Here is a 25204-nt window from a genome sequence, read left to right on the forward strand (position 1 = left end):
GGGAGATGGGATTTCAGGAAGCAGGAGGTGACCTGGCTGTGATTAGGAGGAGACCCCTCCCTTGAGTTCTCTCTAGGGTGCAAGCCTCGGGTTGCTGGTCTACCTGCGTGAGGTGAAGCCCTGCCTTGGGCTCCTCAATCAGCTGGTGGAGAGCACCCTGGATTCTGCTGAAGCTGGTGCAAGACCTTCTGGCAAATAGGCCCCCAAAGACTTAATCTGGTTTATCAATCTCACAGAAATAGAAATGTTCTTTGAGATGGGCAGGGTGAATGTAGCCGCTCTGTGCGAGAGAGTAAAGGCAAGTTGGCATGCGAATGTATGTAGAAACAAAATAGTTACGGAGTAAGGCTGCTGTCAAAATCCACTTTCAGCATAGATTAAGAAAAAGTGGTGCGGTTTGTTAGTAACAACCCAGCCTGAGAACTGGATGGTCCCTGATTTAAATGCCATTTTTTAGCACTCTTGATTATACTTCACGTTGGTGAGAGGCAGAACTCTTAGAACACAAAAAAAATGCAATGTTTTGCAATGGGAATTGTTGGGTGCCTTTTATATTGTAGGCAGAATTTACTGATACAGTCACTGAAAGCTGAAAGTGCAAATACTCTGAACTTTGAGAGTTGTTTGTTTTTTTTTTTTTTTAATGCTTCTTCTGATGTAAAACAATCCTGATTTTTATATTGGAGTTTTGAAATATAAATATGTATTAGAATTTAAAACTTTTGTTACAGTCTGGTTTAAAATCCAACAGTTTTTATCAGAAATTCTTGTTTAGAGTGACTTCTGCCTGCCTGTATTTAAAACACCTTTCATTAAATTTCTAGAATATCTTTCTTGAGAAATATACCTTTTTTCAGTTGTTTTTTTTTTTTTTAACGCAGTAGTCATGGGGAAGCCACAGCTTCTGCTTTTGTGTTTACTTCATTGCTCCTCTCCTTATTTTCCCACCTTCTACTTCCAAGAGAAAAGGAAGTACAGCATTAGGGAGATGATACGCTATTTTCAGTGAAATTAAAGGCATCTTTTTTTTAAACAAAAAGCAGAAAAAATGATGAATTTCAAACTAAATAACTTCAAGTTGTCTCCCCAACTTTCTGTGCATTCAGGGGGGTAAATGTTTGGGGTTTGTTTTTTTGGATTTTTTTTTTTTTTGCTTATTCTAGGTGTATGGCTTATAAATAGAGGACTTCAGGGAAACTGTTTCATTCCTTCATAATTTGAGAATAACCTTTGTGAGCATTTGTAGAATACATACCTAAATGTAAAAGAAATCTAGCTGTGGCCAAAATGACACATTTGCGTATACTCATGTTTCTTTGGAATGACTGGTAGTAAAGTGCGGATATACCTGTAAGAAATGACCAGCAATGGCTGTTACTTCATGGCTGCATTCCTTCTGTCTACAGACGGCTGCTGAAGAGTGAACTTGGATCCTTCATCACAGATTACTTTCAGGTATTACATTATTTGATTGCTTTATTTTGAAGCTTGCTCTCGTCAGCTTTTTAGCCTGTAAAAAAAATCAAGGCCCCTTTTTACATGCACGTAGCCTACAAGTTTCATGTTTGTTTTGCTGTAGAAGGCGATGGAGGTACTGGACTTTTTTAATGTGGGCCATACAGCCTTGGGAGTAATCATATTTATGGGTGTATGTGCTAAATTAGGGATAATCTTCCTTTGCACTTAAGAAAGGATGCTAGTAGCCTGGCAAGGTCAAGAAGAATTCACTTGAACTTTTAAAGTCAGTTGGGATACCTTTTCATACTTTTTTTTCACCCTATTTCTCTAGTACAGAGAATTCAGGAGTAGGTTTTTTACAACAGGCACCAGCAAAGGGGAAGAGAAAAGATAATGGCGGTCTGTTTTAGTGGGGGCAGAGAAGGAAGTCCCTATCAGCAGGAAATCAACCTGGGTACTGTTTGCCTTTTAGTCCCACAAATATAAATACAACCTGCCAAAAAGTGAAAAAAGAAGGATGAGGGAAGACCTGATCAATCATAAACATGAATAAGTGTTACTGCCTTTTGCCGATACCGTCCAGATACACAGAGGTTCAAATGTAACCACATGAAAGTGTGTTGGATGATTTTGAGAGCGCACTGATGGCTTTCAGTGTTGTAAGTTGTTTGGTGTAGTGTTGATTAAAAAAAGAGGGTGGCTGCCGAAAACAAGAGGGTTTTCTTCCCTTTGAGAGAGAGTGAGAAAGAGAGAGAAAATTTCAGTACCTTCTGAAGCGGTTGATGCTGCTGTGTACTTCACTAACGGCTCAGAAAGGGGAAAAAAAAAAGGCTAGTGGTGTTTCTTATCAGTATTAGATTACATGCCTCAAAAAACCCCAACCCACGCTGTACTATCAAGTGAGAAGCAAACTCCTGTCTCAAGGGTTTCACTTCTTTAGACGCTATCTGCATAAGTCGTTTACTGGAAAGATGCAGCTGCTGGGACGTTTCCTAGACCGTGAGTGGGGTCTGGTGGCAGCCCGGCAGAAAGGCTGTGAGCCCGTAGTGCAAACTGCCTGGCTTCAGTGGAAATCTGCTACTGCTCCTGCTAATTTAAAAACAGGCAGATGGAAGTTTGCAACTAAATATATGTGGCGAACTGAAAGTTGACAGGTCTTGATCGGATACCCAGGTACTGCAGTGTCAGGCACGCTGCAAGGCTGGAATAAGCAGAAAATGTCCAGAGGCAACTTCACGCACCCGTAAGGCTCAACGGAGCGTGGGGCTGAGCTCAGTCCTGAGGGATGTGAGGTGCTGACATATGACTGTTACCTGGTTTTGAAAATTCAGAATGTACTGAAAGAGGCCTGCGTGGGTTCCAGTGTTGAGTAAGACACAGCTGCATCGTGTCGCTGCACAAGAAGAGCCGATGACTGCTGGGGACCGGATGGCTCCCAGTGCTGGGGTTTGGGAGTGTGGTTCTCTTCCTCTAGACTGTAAACCTGAAGCCTGTCACAGTCACGCCGGGGCTAGCGGTATTCCTGAGATTCCTTAGATTTCTTAGTAGTAAAGCTGACGACTGAAGGGACTGCTTAGGCTACAGCCTGCTCACTGCTGGAGGCTGGATATCCGTGTTGCGTCTCTCTTAGCAAGCCAAGGGCATCTGATCTTTTCCCGGGAGAAACATCTGATCACCAGCACCATCTTCTGCAAAAGCAGGAGCAAAAAATGTGCTCTTTCACCCTAATGGCAGGGCTACACGACTTCATCCGCAGGCCACAATTGCAAAGTAGGTACTCAGCACTGCACTGCTGCTGAGAGCTGTGGCCTTCGCCTGGGAGAGCGTGCAGTGCAAGGGCTTGGCTGCGCCGACCTCTGAGTTTGTTTTTCTGTCTCTCTGTTCACACTTGTGCAAATACCTCAGCGTATACGTACGAGTTCACCTGCAGCTGCTGTTCTACCACTGAAGCCACTGGGGATCAAATTTAATTTCTGAGATTTTTTTTTTTTTTTTGCTCAGTGTTAAAAAGAATAGCTTGGCATCCGTCAAACTTAGCCTGAAGTAAAACTCTTGGTGCTGACAAGCCATGAGACAAAGTGTGAGATAAAGGCTATTGTAGGAAATGAGCTTTTTTCCCCCCTCTGAGCTAAGATGCAGACTTATTTCTGATTCTAGACTGACAGCACATGGCAGTGATAAAAGTTACTGCTCCCTCCTAAATGTCTTTACTCAAAAATCCACCGGCTGTGGAGTGGGAAAAGACTATTCATGTGCCAAGGAAGGGCTGACAACATTATTTCATTTGTCTGTGGGTTCAGTTTCACTGCTGATGCCAGCTGATTTACAGCAATACTGCTCCCACCAAAATGAGCAGAGTTGAACCAGGCTGCTGATTTGGCTGAAAAATATCCTGGAAAAAAAAATAAAATATTCAGCTACTTCCTTCGACTTGTTGCGCTCGTCACCTCTGACGTGGGGAGGTGATGGGGGAGGGTCACCAGGGTGGGGAGTGGAGTGGAAGAGCATCGTTAAGCAGTGACTTATTCCTACATCTGTTAAAGCCCACTGAAAAGCTATCTGAGAACCAAGTTTACTGTTCTCTTAGATTGAAGTGGACCTTGAAGGATCTGCTCTCATGTGTAACTAGGCAGTTTTAAATATCCTAGCAGCAACTAACTGCACCATGTAATATTGAGATGTGATAAACTGACTTAAATGCTTTCCATTTCTTATGCCACAGCCCTTGTAACAGGAGCTACTAAGATAATTTTTACATTAAATTTTCCATTGTTTTAAGAGTTCTGGCTTTTACATTATGTCTATTTTATACACACACACACGACACGCAATTTTTCCAAGCACTGACTGTTTAAGACTAAAATGAAGCAGAGCTTTTATAATGAGACAAATCTATCTTTGTGATCAACTTGACTTGATTACTCACAAGTCTTTTTCACCAACACTTATGCAAATTACCGGTTCCTGAAGTTGCTGAAGGAATGCTTAAGAAACGGTTGGGGTTTAGGCAGTCTTAGTCTGCTACCAAATTGTCATCATACCAGAGTTACTGAGTCTGTTTAGTATTTGAAAGAGAAATGTAATTCCTGTAAGGGTTTCAGTGGGAACTCAGATGTTTCATTCTGTAGGAGATTTGTGTTTATAAATCTGCTGCTTTAGCAACCCTATTATATATACAAGCCATCTCCTTGGAACGGAGTCTGAGTGTAAATGCCAGACAGTTGGGACTCGTAATATTTGCTGCAGATCTGCCTTAAAGCAATTCTTCATGGTCCAGGTTTTCCAGTACTGACTTTCTGGCTTTGCCCATGAACTGGTCTGATTGTTTCCTGCTGCTGAAAAGGGGCACTTTGTACCCTCTGCTCAGTAACCCAGCAGGGCTCCATCTGCTCTCCCTGCTGGGTTAGTTCTCTGGTGGTCAGCTGAACCACAACAGGGAGGAATCCTATGACCATGGAAGGTAAGAGGCTGGCATTTTGGGGGAACAGGGTGTATTGGCAATCGGCACTTCTCTGGGGCAGCTGTAAGATTTTTCAAATAAGCTCCTTTCATTTTCATGCTGTCTGACCCTCGTGGTTGCAGAGAAAATTTTTGAAATATAAAACTAGTGAGCGTTGATAAATGGATGCATTATCTTCCTGATGCTGCAAACAGCCCGAAACAAAACCTTTGGAAAGGATAAACTGCTTCTTTTCACTCTCGGGGGGGCTTGTTAATCTTGAAACTCACGGGGGAAAATGGAAATGGCTAGCTATTTCACAGCTAGCCACTTTGGCAGAACTGCCCGGTTTGCGCACGTTAACTCCAGACTGTCTGCTCCCAAGGTGGAGAGACACGATCCCTTCCCAGGCACTGTAACGTTTCCCAGGCACTGTAACGTCTCCCAGCACCCATGGGCTGCAAATGCAGAAAGTCAGATGCCCAAAGCTGATACCTCTCCAGCTTGACATCTACTGCCTGTGCTGCCAGAGCTGGTAGATGAGGGGCGGCGAGTGGACTGTATTTCCTCATTTAATCCAATGAGAGCTTTGATGTCTTAAAACCAGAAGCAAAGCTGTTACACAATTTCCAGCCTGCTGCAGTGGAGAGCCACGGGAGGCAACAGGTCCTGACTCAGAATTAGGCCCGGCTTTCTGTGTGTAGGCAAAACAATTGAAACCGCAACGTGCGAGCACCCATTTTGCTGGGGAGTTGAGCAAAGTCAAAATAGCAAGATGATAATGGCTAGCTGCGACAGTAAGCAGCAGCAGTGACAAGGCAAGCCTGGATCCAAGCCAAAACTGATTTTGTCCTCTCCCTCTAGAGCGGTCAGAAGTGGGAGCGGTGAACCTTACTGTGGTCAGAGTCCCCCTCGCCGTAGGTTAGCCATCTGGGCAAGGCAGTTGCAGTAGTAGGGGCCAACGTGCACTCTTCCCTTTACTGTGGCACCATGTAATACCAATGTAGTCCCTGCTGCATGTCTTCCTGGGACTCCTGCCTGTCCAGCAACTCTCGTGATGGTTGCAGCCTTTGAAAGTCTTCTTTGTAAAGCCACGCTAACAGCTGAAAATGTCTCTGTCTCTCTCTCCTGCTTACAAAGGGAAAAACCTGGTGCATGTGACATTACTTTCCTTGGCACCAGGTTTCTACTTCTACCTGTTTCATAGCAAGGCAAGGAAATAGTTGTGTATGTTATCGGAGTGGTGGTTATTGCTGGTTAATGGCAGTGCTAGCTCTTTGGCCAAGTGATGCCTCATGCCTGCTGCCAGGGGCTGCAGCAGCTTGGCCACCACACGAGGGGGAGAGAATTCACACTTGTGTGATTTGCAGAGCTCAGCTGTATGTCTGTAATACTCTTTTGGGTCAAGCTGGTCTTTATTATTGTATTTCTGTCCTCAGTGGCTGGGAACCCCTGTTGATGCAGGTCAGCTAATTACTTCTGCTTCATCTGGCACTTTCTAGGACTGAGCTTTCATGGAGCAGCTCCAGAGACTCCATGGCAACTGCCCAGCTTCGTTATCATGGATGGGGTCACCCAGCAGCTCAGCCCTGTTCCTGCGAGCCGAGCCGAGGACCTAGTCCTGGGTGGCAGAGGCAGCAGGGAGACCTGCTTTCAGGCCCTGCGCGCATTGGCTCCGTAGACGTGCGTGATTCACTTGAAACGGTGCCTGTTTGCTATCGCTGAAAGCGTAGTGTGGGTTGGCGTGCCATGCCCTGGCTAAGCAGGGCTCCTGCCTGGAGCAGTGACTCGTTAGCGCAGAGCCGGTCCCGGCCGTGGGGCTCTCCCATCGCTGCTGCCTCACTGGCACCCCATGGTCGAGCCTGTAGCACTGCCGCCTACTCCACCCGCCTGGTCTGCTCTCCTTCTTACTCTCCCTGCCTCACTTGCTCTCTTTATGCCGGCTTTCTTTTTTATCTGTTTTGAACAAGGCTGTCTCTAGAAGAGCCGTTTTAGGATGTCATTTCGTACTTATCTTGCCATTTGTTCTCTACATAGGATTGAAGTGATCTCTCTGCTTCTGTCACTATTTCCCCTCTTTCTAGAGAAACGAAAAGGATGGGAGGGGATGGTCTAGGTACGAGGTGCTGCAGCTCACGCAGATTTGCATTTTGTAAAACACTACTAAAAAGTAGGTAGGTGTTTGTGTGCAACTGGCAATAACTTCGTGGAAAATACTTGCCAAGTAAGTTTGAGTGATGCCTTTTTTCTCAAATTAAGATTGGATTATCCAAGAAGCAACGGCGATGTGCCTGTAGAGCCTGTAAAACTGTGATTTAACACTAGAACACAAAACCTCAGCTGGCTAGGAGAGGGGGCTGCATTTAAGAAATGCTGTAATGTGTAGAAGAATGACTGATTTTTTCACCCAGTAAAATGGGGTCAATTTTTTTGAGTTTGCCCTGGATCATTTTACTCCTGTTCCAAACTATGTTTCTGTTTGATGAACTAGTATTAATCTGTTAATTTTAATGTGGCTTAATGTCTGTAATTAAATGTGTGTTTCTGTAAACTCCTCCTCGCCCCCCCCCCCCCCCCCGCCAAGAGTAGTGGCTTATTGGGAAATAGTAATATTTTTTGATGCGCAGAAGAATTCCTTTGTGCCTTGCTACACTGCAGGGACACAGCTTTCAGGCAAGATATGAAGTCACCTGTGATGGCTTGAGCCTCCTTAATGTTTTCTGTGGAGCTGCTGCCAAAACTACTTAGCTGCTTTTCACCACCTTCCTACTTGAATGTACTATCCACAGCGGAGCAAGCTGTGCCAGTGGCAGGGCTGTTGCCTCAAAATCCTTCCTGTGGGTTCTGCCCGGAGGCCGTCATTGCGACCACGCTGTTGGCAGAGTGCTCCCGACAGGCAACAATTAATTTGCCTCTGGCAAAATCAGATGTGTACCATTTTGCCCGGAGCATAGCGGAAGCCCACACAGCAAGGGTCTCCATGGCCCCTGTCGGGGATGACCAGCTCCTGACAAGGTGGAGCGAGGGAGAAGGTGCCTGGCTTTGCTGGCCCTGCTGGTTTGATAGAGGAGCCCCAGCTGTTGCGCCTGGGACAGCTTCCACCTTCAGTCATTGTGCTGTGGGAATTCCAATTGCTCCTCTGGGTACGGATGAAGAAACTCGCCTCAATTTCTCTAACAGAGGAGGGGAAGGGGAAAATATCTGTGCCGGGAAAAAAAGAGAATTACCTGGAAAGTGTTTATGTTTTACAGCATGACATGTGACTGCCTTCACTTTTTTTTTTTTAATTCCCAATGATTTCAGCGCAGCTTACTTCGCAAGAGCAGTGAGCACACACACGTTATGGGAGGGCCTTTGCCGCATAAAAAATGAAAAGTGATTTTTCTGGAGCTTTGAATCCTGTCTTCCAAAACTCATTTGGAAACTTACTTAAAGGCTTTGTGTTAGCTGCACTTCTTGGTGCGATACCTGAAACAGCTATTGTGGTTTTCTGCACTGAGAAAAGTAGGGGGGGGCTTCAACCTGTGAGATTTCACCACCTCACGTCTCTCTGCTGCAAAACATCTCTCCCCGCGTTTCTCAACTGCATGTACATGTGGGGTTTGACTTGGGGCTTTTGTTTCCCTTGCAGTGCATGCTCCACTGTAGTGAGAGAGGGGGCGGGTTTGCAGCACCTGCAGTGAGTGCAGAGCAGCCTGTGCTGTCCCAACAGCAGCAGGAGGACTTCACCCTGGGGATCCAGGGAAAGCTGTTTTGGGGAGGGGAGGGAATAACTGCCTCCCCAAGTGCCCAGTTCAGCCGTCATTGCAAAGAGGCGGTAGGTGGAGCTGAACTTTTTCAAATAACTGCGCCCTTCCGTCTCACTTGGTGTGAGTCTTGATCTGGTCTTGCTTGCTGCGTTTATTAGATGGTATTGATTTGTCAGCAAACCCTGAACCCTGTAGAACTTTTTAATGAAAATTTACCTGTCTGGCTTGATCTCAGAGGGTAACGTTTGAATTGAATCCATTTCTAAGCCTGTGACTTTAGAGGAAAAGACAGATAAGTAAAATTTCCATGTATTTTTAAGACAGAGAGAAGGGAAATGAGCTGTGGTTGTTGGTTTGTTTTTTTTTTTTTTTTTAAAGTCTCTCTCTTCCACAAGAAAAGGGAAAATTTGAGAGGATAATTGAAACATCTGCAGAACTATATGAAGCTAAGCTTTTTTTTTTTTAGATACCTTAAGAATGAGATGATGCAATCTATTTAGCACATGGAATTACTGGTAATACATTCGTAAGAGCATTATAAATTATTTACTACAGGGTGATGATTAATATATCTATTTTTGATAGATAGAACTGTGCTGCCCATAAAGGTGTACAAATGTATATTTTGTTTGCTGACATAGCTGTAAAACAAAAAAATCTCTGAAAGTAGAAAGCATCAATAATACTAACTTATAAGCAAAGTAGCTGGAAAATTGTGTCCACAGTGCTCAGGAAGCATATATAAATTGAAACCTAATGTTCTAGTGAAGATAGAGAAGGAATTTGTATTTCTTGAGAGAAACACAAGAAAACGAGTATGACACCCTAATATATATATATGTGTATATACTTTTTAATTATGTATTAGTTTAAAATGACACAGTATTAAAGACCAGCTGTAATTTTTCCATGCAATATATAGGAGAGGTAATTACCTTGAGCTATCGGTTGAAAAATAAAGAATTGAAGTACTTTATTAATACAATGAAAGCATTCGGAAGGATTACAGTGCAATATCACTTCAAACATGATTTTATTGTTCAGACAGAAACATATTTACAGAGTAAGTGGGCTTCATATTTTTTCCCCCTTGTAATTTTTTCCATTCCAGATTTCTTCCTCCTTTCTTTTTCACATTGTTCTTTCCTGGAAGTCTTTGTTGTTGTTGTTGTTCTCCAGAGCCTGACATGTGTAGTCATTTATTTCTGCAGAACAAATCTAAAATTTGAATGGAGATCCCGACAACTTAATATTTCCCTCCAAAGCCTATATTTCTGTTAAAGAATTCTTGCAAAACCATCACCTTCCTTTAGCTGATAACAATGTTTGGTAAGGTTGCAGGATTCTTTTTTGTTATGTGAACTTATTTATGCAACTTGCTAATTGTTATGATCATCGCTCAGATGAAAAGTGTGCCCCAGGCATGTTCTTTTTGCAGCTTACCCATCTTTTGGCAGCCCCGTTCCTCCTGCGCCCTGCTGGGAACTCTGGCTTTCTCTTTCTCTCCGCCCTGACACTCACCCTAACTGAGGACTGAGCCCTAGACAAAGTACCCCCAGCCATTAAAAATTTCTCACTGACTCGCTACAGCTTCCTTTGGTAGCCTTTTGTCATGTTGGTGACAGTGAATACATCAGAAAATAGGCTTCTGCAGGAAAAAGAATTAAATTGTTTTACTGGGGGGAATTCAAGTCCAAAAAAATGGCAGAAAGTGGACTTCTTTTTGCCAGAATAAATGTATGGCTTTTTGGCTAAGATGAGTAAGCTCTTGCAAGCAGGGTGAGATACCACAGGTCACGGAGGTGGCATGAGCTGCCAGGCCCTCAGCATGTCCTACTGGAGGTCCCTCCACTCCCGCTAACTCGGCTGGGCGTCTGTGTCGTGGAAGGAGTCACCGAAGACCAAAGCGTACCCTCTCCCAAACTGACAGCCGTGTGCTCCGTGAAGCACACAGGAGAAGTGCAGCTGCCTTGTTGTCTGCAGCGTTGCCAGAGAGCTCTGCTTTTTACCTGTTGCATCCACAGCTTTTCAAGTGCAGTGGATGAGAGTCATTTGTACGCTGTTTGTGAGTGGGTTCAGAAGGTCACACGCAAAAGTGCTTTGGGTTCCTGTTTCCACATGGTCACCTGTGTGCCGAATAGCAATTTTAGCATGTTCCTCTGACAAACAAGACTGTTGAAGTCAGCTCTGATTCCTGTGCTGAAATTCCTAGGATTTTTTAATAGTAGAGTTGTTTATAGCTTGACTGTACTGGATGGATAGGATTGCTTTTGCACTCTGCTAGAGCTAGTAAAGGTCAAAAGTCTTGTGACTTGGATGGGTGGTTCAAATAATACAGTTTCATCCTGTGTGTTGCTCCTAAAATGCTCTGGTTTTGTTGTGTACCTAATTTAAAAGGAAGCTGAATTCTACATTATTTTGGGAATAAGACCATAAACTAAATACTTTTAGGTTTAATTCTGAAAAAAAGCCATCTGCTAGCAGGGCCAAATTACCTTAATTACGAGGATGACCATTAATTATTTTTCCCTTGTATGCAGTATACAATATTTAACTGTTATTGCTACTAACAGAGCTTACCACTGGTCAATTCGATGGCCGTTCCTCCTTACGTCATGGCTGAACTCTGGATACACGTTAGGGGATGCAGGTCTTGGGGTTTTTTTGAAGCAGTGTCTCAAAAGTACTTACATCTGGCTAATTTAAGACAAGTAAGCCATCGTAGCAAAACATGAGTTAATGTTTTAATGTGGATGAAGTAGCCATGAGATGGGACAACAGCCAAGGAAAGGTACCCATTTCCTCTCTGTTGTATAACACCACACTTCTTTCACACCACGAAGAAGACAATGTCCATATAGTCTTGTCTTACCATGAGATGAAATTTTTGATGAAGCTCCCGCTACTACCCATGGCACGTGAGATGAGTGGTGAGCTTGTATGGCTTGTTCTTTCTTCCAGGCCCTTCTTGCTGAGATATTGACAAAGATGCCAATGGAAAAAATTATCTCTGGTACCGCAGTGGCACTCAGCCCCAAAGAGTCTCAGAGCTCACCTTGCATGAGGTGAGATTCCAAAGCAAAAGGAGTTTCTTGAATTCAGCCCCTAATATTAATTTCAATAGTATTTTCTTACCCAACAGCTTTCTGAATATAAATTCTCCACCAGGACAATGTTTCCTTACTGATAGGAGGTATGATGTTCTCTTCAGTCCCTCAGCCTCCGTCTTACTTGCAGAGGCCTTCTGGAGTCTGTTTGATTAGACACAATTTAAGGAAGAGACCTTCCTTTTCAACATGTTTCGATGATGTCTGATGCTAACAAGTAGGACTCGAGTGGGAAGTTTTTCTGTTGTTCTGGAAAGCGAAGTACAAGCAGAGGATCTCACAGAGCAACATTTCCTTCTTTTCATTCCCTTCAACAGTACCCCAGTTTAGTATTGCTTCTTGTAGTAGGGAGGACGCAGAGGTGTGCTGCTCTGTTTGCTTGGGGTGGCTTACACGGTTACCTGCTTGTGTGTGTCATTAAGAGCCAGGCTGGTGTATGGTTACAGGAGGCAGGTCTATCACCCAGAGCAGCAGCACAAAGGCAGGTGTGCGGTACAGCAGCTCATCAGGAGGCCGCGGTGGTGTCCAGGCAGTGCTGTAATTGGGTCCATTGGGAGTGAAGAAAGATGTGCCTTGCTCCTCAGCTGATGGAAGCTTGAAAGGTGCAACTTTGACCTGGTTACCCATTAAAAACAAAAGCTGGAGGATGAACATATGAGAGAGAGAGAGGGAAGTATCAGAATATTGTGCACTACCCTGATATTGAATCCTTTCAGACAGGCAGCATGTGTTATGTGGTGATATCAGCTCCTTTCTCTGGGATTCTCAAAGCTTTTCAGAATATCTGGTTCTCGTAGTGCGGTTGGGAGAACAAAAAGGTAGGTGTTTTTGCACCATTCTTATGTTAGGGGAAATTGTAACAGAAAGTTTATCAGACATTTAGATGCCCTGAACTGCAAACAGGCACATCGATACCTTGATCTGTCTGGTCCATGATAGTTATCTAGAAAGACTGTCTCCTGCTGCTTGAGACTGCGTACTGAGATGATCCAACTGCTCAATATAGCAAAAAAAACATAGCCTCATAGAAAGAGAATAGGTAGGAATAGAGAACTAAGGGTTAGGGAGATGAACTGCCTTACTGTCCAGCCAGGCAAACACTGAGATAGTGCAAAGGAAGAAGAGAGTGGGACGTTTTGGTAGCATTTGGCCCTTTGATCCCCTTCATCATATGGCTGAGCTACAGCACGTGTGTCTGCACTCTTCATGCATTTTATTTTCTTGACTCCTTCCCTGTGACCAGGGCAGGTCCTTCCTTCCCACTTATGGCAATTGTTTCAGCTATCTGCTGTGTCTGTTGTGTTCTCATGTCTGGCTGAACAAGAAGGGGGGTTAATGAATGTACAGCACTCACAGTGAGACCAGGTCTGGTGGTGGTGCTGTAAGGAAGTACTACTGCACGTCTAATCTTTAGATAACTGAATGCAAAGTGGATAAATTCTGAAAAAACTTTATTTTTCCATGTTTATTTGAAATCTCAAAAAAGGCAAATGCATGTCTCTCTCTATTCTCTCTTGGCAGAACCAGCTCCTTGTGAAAGGCTTGCTGTTTCTAGAGGAGAAGGTTAAACTGTGTGAAGGCAAGTATAGAAAGAAACCTGTTTTGGGAGTTGTGCTTTGATGTTTGGTCAGACAAGATGATTTGCATGTCTGGAAAGCATACAGCCCTTTCTGGTACTGTCTTAGGGTGTCACACAACCTCTCAGGAGCCAGGTTGCACCGCAGCCCTTGTGGGGCTTAAGGGATGGCGGGCCATATGAATAGCCACGTAGCCAAAACACTCCCACCAGCAACGTCTTCATCGCAAGACCAGGAATGTGCTTCTCATGTGGCAGTTGAACTTGGACTTAAAGCAGTTCTGGGCTGGACATGGATTCTTTTGCAAAACTGCTGAAAGCTGCCTTCTGCCTTTTGTTTCTCAATGTGATTTGCGGCTTGATGTAAGCATGATTTTGGTTATGGTGGCATGCTTTTGAGAGCTGAACTAACAGGCTTCACGTAAATTTAAAGAAAAAGCAGTCACTTGGGTGGGAATTAAATCCTTCAGGAAAGAAGTTGATCACATGTGAAGTTCTGTTCAAACCAGTGGGGTACTTGCTACCGCAGAGCCTGTGGATGAAGGCCAGCGTGGCGCAGCGACTGTTGGTTGTGTGGGGAGTTAGTCACGTTTATTAACGGTTTGGTCAAGCAGAGCAAGCTGTCTTTATTCACATGTCTTTATTCAAAACTAGGCTGCTGTTTGGTTTGACCCAGTTTTGTAGCCTGTAGGGAAGATCCCTCGCTAATCACCAATCTGCTGTATCTGGGTCATTAAATGCCAATAGACACTTCTAATCTCACATCATAATTGGTGCTGGATTCCTCCGCACCGTTCTTCAGCGAGTAACTTCTCCACCCAGACAGCAGGCTGTAGGACTCGGACCCTGAAGGAGTTGTGCACTTGCCAGCCTCCTACTTGGTGCATGCTTCTTTGACACCGGCCCTGTAAGGGAGGAAAAAATGCAGACTCATGCATTTTCCTAAACATGGGTACATTCCCTGCTGCTGTCAGCTCTTCGGATCAAGTGCTGTGCAGCTTATCATAGGTTTCATTTTCTGTATTCATATAAAACTATTTCAATATCTGTTTTAGCATTATGAAAATTGAGTTCCAGTCTGTAATAAGCTGAGAGCTGCCTGGGAGTAGTTTGCAGCTGCTCAAGTAGTTTGGGTAAGATGAAGTTTCCCAGCCAGACAGCAAAACGGTCTTCCTATGCCTAGTCCCTAGTCTGAAGTGACACTGGAGCCTCTTTGCCCATGAGGGCAGGCATCTCTGCAGGAGATGACTCATGGACAACTTTCTTTCATAACATGTAGGTTTCTTGCAGTCCTGGGGAGGAGGCAGAGGAGGGAAACATTTAAACATTCAATTAGTCTGTTTCCTGTTGTCTTTTTCACTTACAGTTGGCAGTTTCTGGTAATGGGTAGCTGTTATGGGGGTGTTGGGGGTAGGTGCTCGTTTGCCTGCAGTTCCAGTTTTGAAGCTGGAGTCATACCTGACATGGTGAAGCCGCCCTCTGAACCCTCCTGTGGCTGTCGGTGGGCTCTGCTCAAAAGGAAGTGTCTGCAGGAGCTGGTCCTGCTGGCTCTCTGCTCTCCGGTCATGTCCTAAGCAGCACCACCCTCGGCCATCACAATGAAAGCCCATAAGGAAGCCTCCAGATGAGGAAGGCACTTCAGTATTCCTTTGAGTTGCAATTTTACGTGTGTTCCGGTTCCTTCTGTAGGGCCTTTATTGACTTTGAGGCTGAGCCTTCAAAGCGTTCTTGAGCAGCTGTTCTTTTTGCCCATTACTGCTCCTTGAGCCTTGACTGCTTGTGAGCTCCAGCTGATGCTCCGTGGAAGGTTATCCTGGAAAACCCTTTTGTCAGAAACTTGTGTTATTAAACCTGGGTCTGTATTTTGACCTGAAATTTCTGGGGAACATCTCTAAAACTTGAAAAAACATTGTATACCTTTGGTCTTTGGGACAGGAAAAAACTCCTAAAAAATGTAAAAGTTTTAGGCCCAGATGCTGAGGAACACACAGCTCTGTAAGTCAAGCCTATAAGCATAATTTAAAATATGTATTCAAATGATTATGTTCAGTGAAGCATTTTTTGTTAATAATGGGATTTTGACCACAGTTGTATTCCTGTTATGGGAATCACCAGTTGCATGACTTAGTCTGTCTTCATTTTGAAGACCTACTTACATTTGGGGGTGTTTGTTTGAGTCAGAGTCATATGAGGGGTGGCCACAAGTGGATTTCATTTGGGAACCTTCCCAATTGCCATGTTTGAGAGGAGCATGGTGGCTTTGTGTCTCGTTAAGGTCCGGACTGCTGTGTCCGGAGTGGGAGGATGCTGGAGGAGGCTCAGCTCTTGCAAATGGTTTCCCTGACTCAGTTGCTGCAGAACAGTTGTGACCTCCTGGTTTTCAGATTCAGCTGCTAACATGCAGCCGTGCTCCCAGGCTAGTTGAACACGCTAACTGTGAGCTGTGAGATTACACAGCTTTGCTGTGGAGTTAAAGCATCTGGTTGAAAAGGGGCTCACTCTTTTGTTGGAATTGGTCCCGTGTTTTGCACAGAGCTGTCTTCTTCGCGGTAAGCAGCAGAGAAATTTATGGTTGCAGCCTTGTGCCTCTGTCAGTTAAGGCAAAGCTTAGCTGAGTGATGTCCGGTTTTGGACAGAAACCGTGAATGTGAAGAGTGGATTTGTATCTCTTATTTGGGAATCAGAGTAGTGGAAAAATTCAACTTGGTTTTAGTGTCCCTATGGCTAAAGCTCTTGCTCCCAATCTCTGTTGCTGTAGGTGAGGATCGCATTGATGTCCTGGCTGAAATCTGGGATCACTATTTTACAGAGACGCTTCCTACACTCCAGGCAATATTCTACCCAGTCCAGGTAATCTTAATTATAATTTAGTCTTCAGTCAGGTGAAGCAATGTAACTGCAATGTCTGCTGACGGCACATGTAAATTTCTTTTCTGTTCCAGCAGCACTGTTTGTCCAGTGGCTAAAGAGGTCTCAAAATCTTTAAATTAAATCTGGGAGGAAATAGAGTTTGCCCAATTCAGCATTAACTGTGCAAGAAGGACTGCTAAAATCTACTGGGCAAGCACAGTATTTTGGGCTGAATTTATTCCCATTTGTCTACGCTCTGTCTGTGCTTAGCTAAGCTTGAACACCGAACCTATTGGACTGTACCTTGTCTAGATTGAAGCTCTGGGCCATTTCTATTTATAGTTCTTCCATTTTTAAATACCTGGGACTCTGATGGTACAGATGACAACACTGACAACTTGTCTTCAGAGGGACAAATCTGAAGACTAGATCAGGAGCAAATGTGTTTAATTCATCCTAACTACTTTTGGAGTGCTTATGTTCCGGTTGTACCTTTGGAAAATCCTCTGTTGGGTTTTTTAAAGCTTTAATAACGGGACAAGCAAGTCTTGGAAGGTAGAGGAAGAATGAACAACTTTATGCAGGACCTTTTTACAGTCAGTATTTTGAAAGCCCATCAGAAGCGTTGAGCTGTATCATTTTTTAATGTCATTTTAGTCAGGGTTTCCACATGAGCAGTCCAATTACCTCCCCAGCCTATTTTGATCTTCTTTTCCATCGGAGGAAAATAAAAATGTACCGCATGAGGAGACTGACGTTCTTGGAAATGCTAGCCTCCTCCTCTTGACTTTTGCCTCTTCCACAAGACACGCTTTCCAGAGCCTTGTAAAATTGTTTTTCCCTTGTATTGTTTGAAAGGCAGCAGGTAAAGCTCAAAGGTTGCCCTTTTCCTCTAATCCTGTTAAAGTTGGCATTTCCTAAGACAGAAAAGACTTTTGTAAAGACAGACACTAACCTTTCTGCTGTGTTTATTTTTATTCTTTCCTTGCTGCAGATGTTTAAAGGTAGGTGTTTGGCAGGTAAAACTGCACAATTATAATATCATCCCTTTGTCTCCTTTTGCAACTAATTCTCAGTCAGGGAGTGACCAAATCTATTTAAGCAGGGGTTTGACTGCACTGCAGCTGTCTGTGCACTGTGGAAACAGCTGAGCTAACTGTGTGTCATACCCACCGATGCTAATAATTCTGCCACTTATCAGAAAAAACTACTCCTCTACTATTAAATGTCTCTAATGAGAAACTGAACAAAAGCAGTTGGAAGTAACTTGGTGGTAGTGGTGAAAGTGTGACTATGAGATGTCGAGGTTCTTTGAAACGATAACTTTCTTACTGTATTTGTCTTGTCACAATATCTGAGTCACTCAAAAATATTTCACAGAAGCTGTGAAGTTAGGGAAGTATCGCCATTTTATGGATGAAGAACTAAAAGGTAACAGTCAGCATATTTAAAGCTTTGTAGGCAATTAAGTTCTACACAAATGTACGGATTTAAACCACCTAAATACATCCAAGAATTTGACTCTGAGTAAGCTGCCCTAGGCTACAACAGAGAGAGCTGCTGGTGCAGCAAGAAATAAGAAATTGCTCTTAACCCAAGCCAGTGCCCTTATAACAAGATTGGGCTCTTCCTACAAACAGAGAACTGTATTTACTTATTTGTATGGTGTGTCACCACATGTGAAGAGAGCTCATCTAGCAAATCTCTTTCACCAAGTCGCAGTTCTTCGTGTGCTACTCTGGTAGGTGGGAAAGCCAATTTGTTGTTGGTTCCCCATCCTTTGCTGCAACTGTCAACATGATTATTTGGTTGTGCTGTTCTGTGATCCCAGCGACTGTCCATTCAGAATGAAAGTAAGCCAGCCAAATGTGTGAGCGTATGTTACTGGAGGCAGTAACTAGAAGTAGCTTCCTATCTCAGCTAAGCTTAAACCAGAGGCTCATAGCTGTTGCAGAAATATGACCTTTAAGCAGCCAAGTCGGTTAAACTGCTGTACAGAGGGAAACTATGTAAACAGGTCACTGGTTTTTGTATAGTTGCAGCTGTTGATGTAACTACTTAGTGTGGAAAAAGAATAGCAAATCTGGTTTTGTTTGGCACAGCAGGATGTTTGCATTTTGAAATGGGGTATGAAGTTAACGGGACTAAACTGCATGATATAAACAAAAAGTGTGCGGCTGTTGAAATATAGTTCAGACATATGTACTGATCTTTTCTACACCTCCATGCTCCTAAACACGCAGCGATGGTTTAAAACAGCAAAATGCTTTTATTATGGCCTAGCTGCTCTCCAGGCTATTGGCTTTAATTCATATTTACATATTGATGATGCTGTTAATTATGACATTAAAGCCATTATGAATTAATGATTAACTGCTGTTAATTCCTTCCAGCTAAATATTTGCCGTGTTGAGTGTGCTATGGAGACCATAAAATGGTTCCCAAACAGACCATGGGGCAGAGATTAACATGCTGGGAAGAACAAGGGAAACTCTTCAGGCTGGAAAGTGCTGGGCAGGGCTGGGAGGAATATTTCTGCTGTTCAGCTGCAGTGGGGCAAGAGAAAGTCATGCGGACATTAAGCATAGCAGAGGGAAAGGCGGTAACACCAGAATGCCAAATGGAATCCAATTGTGTTAAAATATGCTGAGAAATATTACAACATCTTCATCTGTTAAGCCTGCTCACTTGTGTCGTTAATGTAAAAAAAGTAACTGGGAGGATACGGAGTGCCTTACAGTGGAAATCAAAGTTGTTGCTTTTTTAAGTGATGTTTGGTACAAGCAGTCTTGCTAGCTTTGCTCTAGCCTAAATCCTAAAATCTGTAATGGACTGAATTGTGGATTTTTCGTCATATCAGCAAGGTCTAAAGTGCAGATGTTGAGCAAAAAGATGACCCAACACAGAGCAGACAGGCTACCAAACCTTCTCTGGTTTCTCAGCTCTGAGTGGCAAAAGCACAAGACGCATCCATCCTGGACTTTGGATGTTTGTGACCAAATTGGATGGTAGTTGGATTTTACGATTAAGTAGTCTTTTGGAGAACTACAGGCCCATTTTTGGCTTCACTACAAACCTAGTGGTGCCTCAGATGAGGTATTACTCGTTTCGGAATTTGTGTGGAACAGAGACTGACAGGGAAGCGACCAAAGTGACCAAAAAGCGGGACCAAGAGGGATGAATCCTCAACATGAGCAGCTGGGGGGTGCTTTGCCACAGCAGCAACGGCAGGATAGACCCTTTCTGTCTGCTTGCGTACATATGTTGGCATGATGCTCACATGTCCCTTACTAACTCTTGGATTTTGCTTTCTGTGTTTTTCAGGGTCAGGAGTTGACTATCCGTCAGATTGCTCTTCTTGGCTTCAGAGACCTGGTCTTGCTAAAAGTAAAGTTGGAAGAAATTCTTCCTGTGGTCCGGACAAAGCTCCCAGCTTCCATTGTCCAGATGCTGTTAATTCTGCAGGTGGGGAGGCTCTGCTTTTCTTCGTCTGACACTTGGGTATATCGACCTCATTGAACTAATACAAGCCCTGGAAAGGAGAGGGGGAACACTAGAGGGTGTGATGAAGGGGAAGTGATGTGTGCTTATTTGTGAGCTGTAACTATAGAAATGAGATCTGAATTTGAATGTCCTGAACTTTCCTGGGAACAGGTAAGGATGTTGCCATGCAAGGGTTGGGTGTTTGTATTTTTCTTGGTACCTCTCCTTCCCAGCTAGGAATAGAATCAGAACGCTTTTTTCACATCAGTTTTCATCTCCCAGCTCCTCTGAATGCCTCTTTGTGCCCTAGTTCTTCTGATTTCTCAGCTTTACAATGACAGGCGAATCTCCATCACAGCTAATTGTGGAATTTGAACAAGCCGTGGCTGCTAGCTGCCTGATGCTGCCCCCTTGGCTGGCTGGGATGCTGAGCAGTGCCCAGGAGAAGAGGAATACCTTTTGGAAGCAGGCAAAATGCTATACATCTTACGAAGGCCTCTCTGGAAAGACCCAGACCTTCTGTGAGGACTATCCTCTTTATCCAGACCTGAAGAGAGTGTTTTCCAAGCATGCCAAATACAGCCAAGTATACCAGCTGTTTTATCTTTCAGTATTGCCCAGCCTGACAGCCATGCAAAATACCATATTACAGGTGGCTGTTTGGGTTCATCTCACTTTTATTTCTTCTCCTATATACCCTATAGTGAGTGGCAGGGAATGAAACTTTCTGAAGTACAACCAAAATTGCAAAGTGGCTAAGCTGGTATTTATGTATGAGTTCTCGCCGTTGTGATGTTCCCAGTGACCCAGACTGTAATAGCAGGAGACACTAACTTTCTAGCTCCGTTTCCCTGAAATATTTTAATAAAAGAATCTTGAGGGCAAAGAGGGTCTCAAAGCGATGCATTTGAGAAAGAGAAGCTTATTGAGGTTTTGCAGGAAGTTAGGTCTGTGAACTGTTTCTAAAATTACTGTTAAATTGGCTAGCGTTATCTACCATCTTCACAGCTGTAAACTGAACCACAGAGGGTGCTTTTCCTGCAGTCCTGCCTCGGCAAAGAGCAGTGCTTTGCCCAAGTTGTGTTAAGGATTTTCTACAAACCGACGTTTCCTGGTAGCACTGCCCTGATATAATTATATCGCTGTAGTTACACTGTGCAAATCCTCAGTGTGAGCTGAGGTACCTTGTACCTACCTATCCCTTGGTCAGACAAAAGACAGCTAGCCGCTCAATGTCCATAGGGTCATGGCTATGACTTGAACAAGGAGGTTGGCCTGAATGGCACCTGAATCTCCATTTGGGCTGATCAGCTGTGCTCCTCCAAATGTTCTACTGATATGGTTGGGGTATTCCAGTGCAGAGATATTTGACAGACTCCGGGCTTTACTCAAAAACCTTACTCAGAACTATGTGAGGTTAATGTTGACTTTTTATGTTTGAATTTCAGAGTGTCCATGAGCCTACTGGCCCCAGTGAGGGATACCTACAGCTGGAAGAACTGGTCAAGCAGGTGGTATCACCGTACTTGGGTTTGTGTGAGGATCACAGCTTCTCCGGTAGCACCTGCTTGCTTGGTAAGACATGTGCATTGTACAGAAGCTCTTGGTGGGGTACACAGGTTGGTTAACGTGAGGCAGTGCACATCTGTGCTAGGAAAGGAGACAGTGCATGACTTCATGAGAGACAGAAAACAAAGGCTAAAACACCCTTGAGAAGGTCCTTTTTAATATGTTTCTGAATATAGATTTTTGTGACAGGGTTTTTATTTTCCATGACCAAGTGAACTATTACTGCCTCACCACTGCGCACACGCACGCGTGCAAAGTCTCCCCTCTCTCTGGAGGTGGGCTGGTCTATGCCTGACGTACTGCTTTCACCCTGGAGGAAGGCTGTACCCAGCCCTTTGCTGCCTGCTCTCGCCCTGCTGGCTAACCTGCTTCGGCTGCCTGGATTCCCACGCTTACTGCTGCATCAGCCAGCCTTCGCAAACAGTAAAGCTGTTGGATGCTCATTCTGAAGAATTACAGGGGTTTTTTTGCATGGAGTCTTCCTTCCATCTGAGGATCCTCTTTAAAAAAAATAATCTGTGTTTAGACTGTGGATAAATGGGTCTAAGTGAGAGAACTGGCACTTCACTTCGGGAAGGGGGTGCTTATAGTGGAAAACTGCTCCATGCGTGATCCAGGAGCTCTGCTTACACGTGCAGCCAGCCAGAAGAGATTGGCTAGTTAAGAAATGGGCATAGTGATACTGATCGTACCGATAGTCAAGAAGATTTAAATAGAACAAGTGAAGAAAGCTCCAGTCTCCCTCTGTTTTTATTAGCTTTAGCCTTTGCTTTGATGCAAATTGTAGCAAGCTGGAGACACACAACCTGTCTTGTACTACACGTTGGGAGCACCGGGAAAAGATGGTCTTGCGGTAGAAGGATTTATCAGGATTCAGATGATCTGTGCCTGTAACAAACTCATGGCATCACTTTAGGTAAACTATGGAAGAGTTTTGTTCTTGTGGTTGTTGGGCAATTAAATTAATATCTTTTATGCAAGTGAACATGTTATACAGTATACATTGATTTGCAGATCCTGAGGCTAAATCTAGGTCACATTTCCCCATAAAAGTTGAGCCTTAACAAATTTGATTGTTTTGTTGTTTATGGACGTCTGCATGCTGCTGGGATAGTTTGAAAGGTAGCTGCCTGACCTGTACTGAAGTTTATAGACATCCTGGATTTCCACCAGCTGAACAAGGCATTAGTGTCATTAAAAAAAAAAATAATTCACACGAACTGGCATTGTAAAGTTTTTGTGCCTTAAAATAATTGTATTTACTTGGATTTTAGCTGTCATTTATTTGTGTGTATTTCCAAGGTGGCCTTTTGCCCCTTCTGCACCCTATGCTGATCAGGAGGAAAGAGAGAACTTGTGTTTGCATTACACAACATTGACAGCAGAGCGGCACTTTTCTGCAAATAATCTTGGTATTTCCAAAGTGCTGCTGTGGTGGTGGTTTCTTTTCTTTAACTCCCACCTTTAATCAAACTTCTTTCTCTTCCTCTCTCCCTCTTTCTGTCACCTTTTTGCCTTCTCAGAACCAGTTTCTTCTCTCACTGGGCAGCCTGTAATGATGATGAAGCCCAGTAGGTTCCCTGTAGTAGCTTTTTGGAAACATTCCGTTGTGCTTTGGGTACGCTTGCATTCTCAACAGATGCTATGGAGGCCAAACTGCCTTCTGGACTGGAGCTGTCAAGATGAACGAGTGTTGAGAAATGCAACTAAAGGTGTCTGATCACAGCTGTGAATACACATAAGGCTTCAGCCTGCAAGGCTGCTGTATCTTACGCTTGATTTAAAGTGAGAGAGGAGTGCAGCACAGATAGGTGTGATAGGGGCCAGCCCAGCTCACAGAGGGGGTTCGTAGAGGGCAGCATTCCCACCTGCTCTTCTGTTCCCACCCTTCTTGCTTTGCCCATGTAAATTAGCTGTAACCTGCATTGTAAGGATGGAGTATGCTGAAGGGATCCACTTGTCTAAGAAACAGTGTTTAAATTGGGAATAGAAAAGATAAAACATTCACCCTATTCCCCCCACGTGTTAAACCTAACATCACTGATGATTTGGGTTTGCTTGCAAAAATCCCCTTAAAAACTCCTCCCAGTTTATGTTCCTGGCTATAACGCACCAAAATAGAAATAAAATTTTCAGTTGAACTATGCGTGACAGCTCCCTTAAGAGACTGTCTTCTGTGGTCGAGAAAATAAAGGGGGAAAAGTAATACATGAATGTTCAGAGTTTAACCTAATTTTTACCTGATTCTCATCATGAAGGATTTTAATTTTTGTTGCACAAAAATAATCTCTAGATATTTTTTCCTCAAAAGAGTCAGGTCATCCCTCCCTTGAAGAGAATAAACACTGAGAAATACCTCACTGTCCATCTCTCTCTTTCACTGCCTGGTCAGTCATACATAAGCCATTTCTTCAGCTAACCTGCTCGTAAAAATTTCCACCGAGGGAAGCTCCTCAACTCCCTTAACTCCTCTGTGCAGTTTCTTGCAGCCCTGACCCTTGGCATTAGAAAGCATTGCTTGATGTCTTAAGAATGTCTTTGCTACTGTTATGGGGAGAAAATAAGAGCAGAGACGTATCAGGTCTTAACTGAATTAGCAAATTCAGAAGCCAAAAGCCAGGCCTGTTTCCTCACTGAAGCTGATGAATGAGTAGCCTTAGTAGTTGGTGACCAAACTGCATTTCCTCTTCCTGTGTTAGTTACACAACACCTGGCCTCCTGTAACTGCCCAGGCAAGCCTTCCCAGTCCTAGGTCTTAGAGCTACAACTTCAGGAAAAACATTTGCTGATGGAGGGAGACCGAGGAATTCTTCTAACTTCTTCCATTGAGTGCCACCAGCTCTGTCACATGTGCTTCCAACACATGTTTCTCTGGAGTCCTCCCCGTTTTGCTATGACAGCAGGATACTGGACCTTTTCTGTGATCCTGTGAAGCTGGATGATTCCCGTGGCTACATCAGATAAAATTTGAACACTTTGTACTTTAACCTCTTCACTTTATTTCATACCACCACCTTCCTCCTCCCTTCCCTGTCCCAACTTCTGTGAAGTTTTATGGTCAGGGACTGACACAGATGAAGGTCTAGGTTATCAAAGGCACTCAGATACTTAAACAGCTGGGTTTCCAAGTCCACCATTGAAGTGTTAGCATTGTCCTGGTTGGTGGGTAAGACTGCCGTAAGAGGTGTTGGAGGGGAGTTTCAGTAATTTTCAAAACTGGCCTTTTCTGTCGCTTGGTTAGCTCTTCTGCTGTCTACTACAGTGTTTCACATTCAGCTGCATCTGAAGCACAGTGTTTGAGCAGCACCCTTATCATCTCAAAAGGTCATGGTGGCGAGAAAAGTATGGTGAAATGCTGCTATATCTGGGACAGAAACTAGGAGCTTGACTGTAACAGAATAGAAGGGAGGAGAGGAGTTAAAGTTTAGTTTCTCCAAACTAAAGTATGCAACCTCTGCTCAATTCTGAGCTCAGCTTATTGCAGGGTGTCTGGATTATAGTAGTTACTTCCGTATAGTCAAACTCAGGACCTTTGATTTATTTTTGCATGCAGGAGGTGGTGCAATGCTCCTGTTTCCATGCTGATATAGGTCTGAGGGGAAGACTGTGGTCTTCTGAATTACTATCGGTGTTTCCGTCAATACCAGCAGGTTTTTACAATCTCCCCATCCCGGTTCTGTTTGTATTTGAGAGCTGAATGATGTCAGACTTTGAAACACTGGCATGTGCATCAGCTCTGTGCAGTCTGCTAGTCAGTGAGTGTAAGTACACACACATGCAGATATGTACACAAGTTCATACGCTGTGTATAAGCCTGTGAAATGATGAATACAGACCAGCTGGGTTGCAGACTACCATGGCGGTTGATGTAACTAATGATACTAGTTGACCGTTTTACTACAGCAGACATGACAGAAAAGAATCTCCACCAGTTCACGTGAAGGCAGGGTCGGGCAGGAATAATTTTATGTTA

The 25204-nt window shown here is 43.9% G+C and overlaps 1 protein-coding gene across 4 annotated transcripts in view; it reads left to right on the forward strand.

The window, feature by feature from the left end:
• Positions 1-25204, forward strand: part of PRR5L (proline rich 5 like) — a 46096-nt gene that overhangs the window by 15485 nt on the left and 5407 nt on the right. For all 4 annotated transcript variants that reach the window (XM_074584285.1, XM_074584284.1, XM_074584286.1 and 1 more), the window contains exons 5-9: positions 1407-1455; positions 13275-13332; positions 16088-16179; positions 19504-19644; positions 21111-21237. In XM_074584285.1, coding sequence (XP_074440386.1) covers positions 1407-1455; positions 13275-13332; positions 16088-16179; positions 19504-19644; positions 21111-21237 — 467 coding nt within the window. The remainder of the gene's footprint in view (positions 1-1406; positions 1456-13274; positions 13333-16087; positions 16180-19503; positions 19645-21110; positions 21238-25204) is intronic.

This window comes from Larus michahellis, chromosome 4 (genome assembly GCF_964199755.1).
Source record: "Larus michahellis chromosome 4, bLarMic1.1, whole genome shotgun sequence".
Lineage (NCBI taxonomy): Eukaryota > Metazoa > Chordata > Aves > Charadriiformes > Laridae > Larus > Larus michahellis.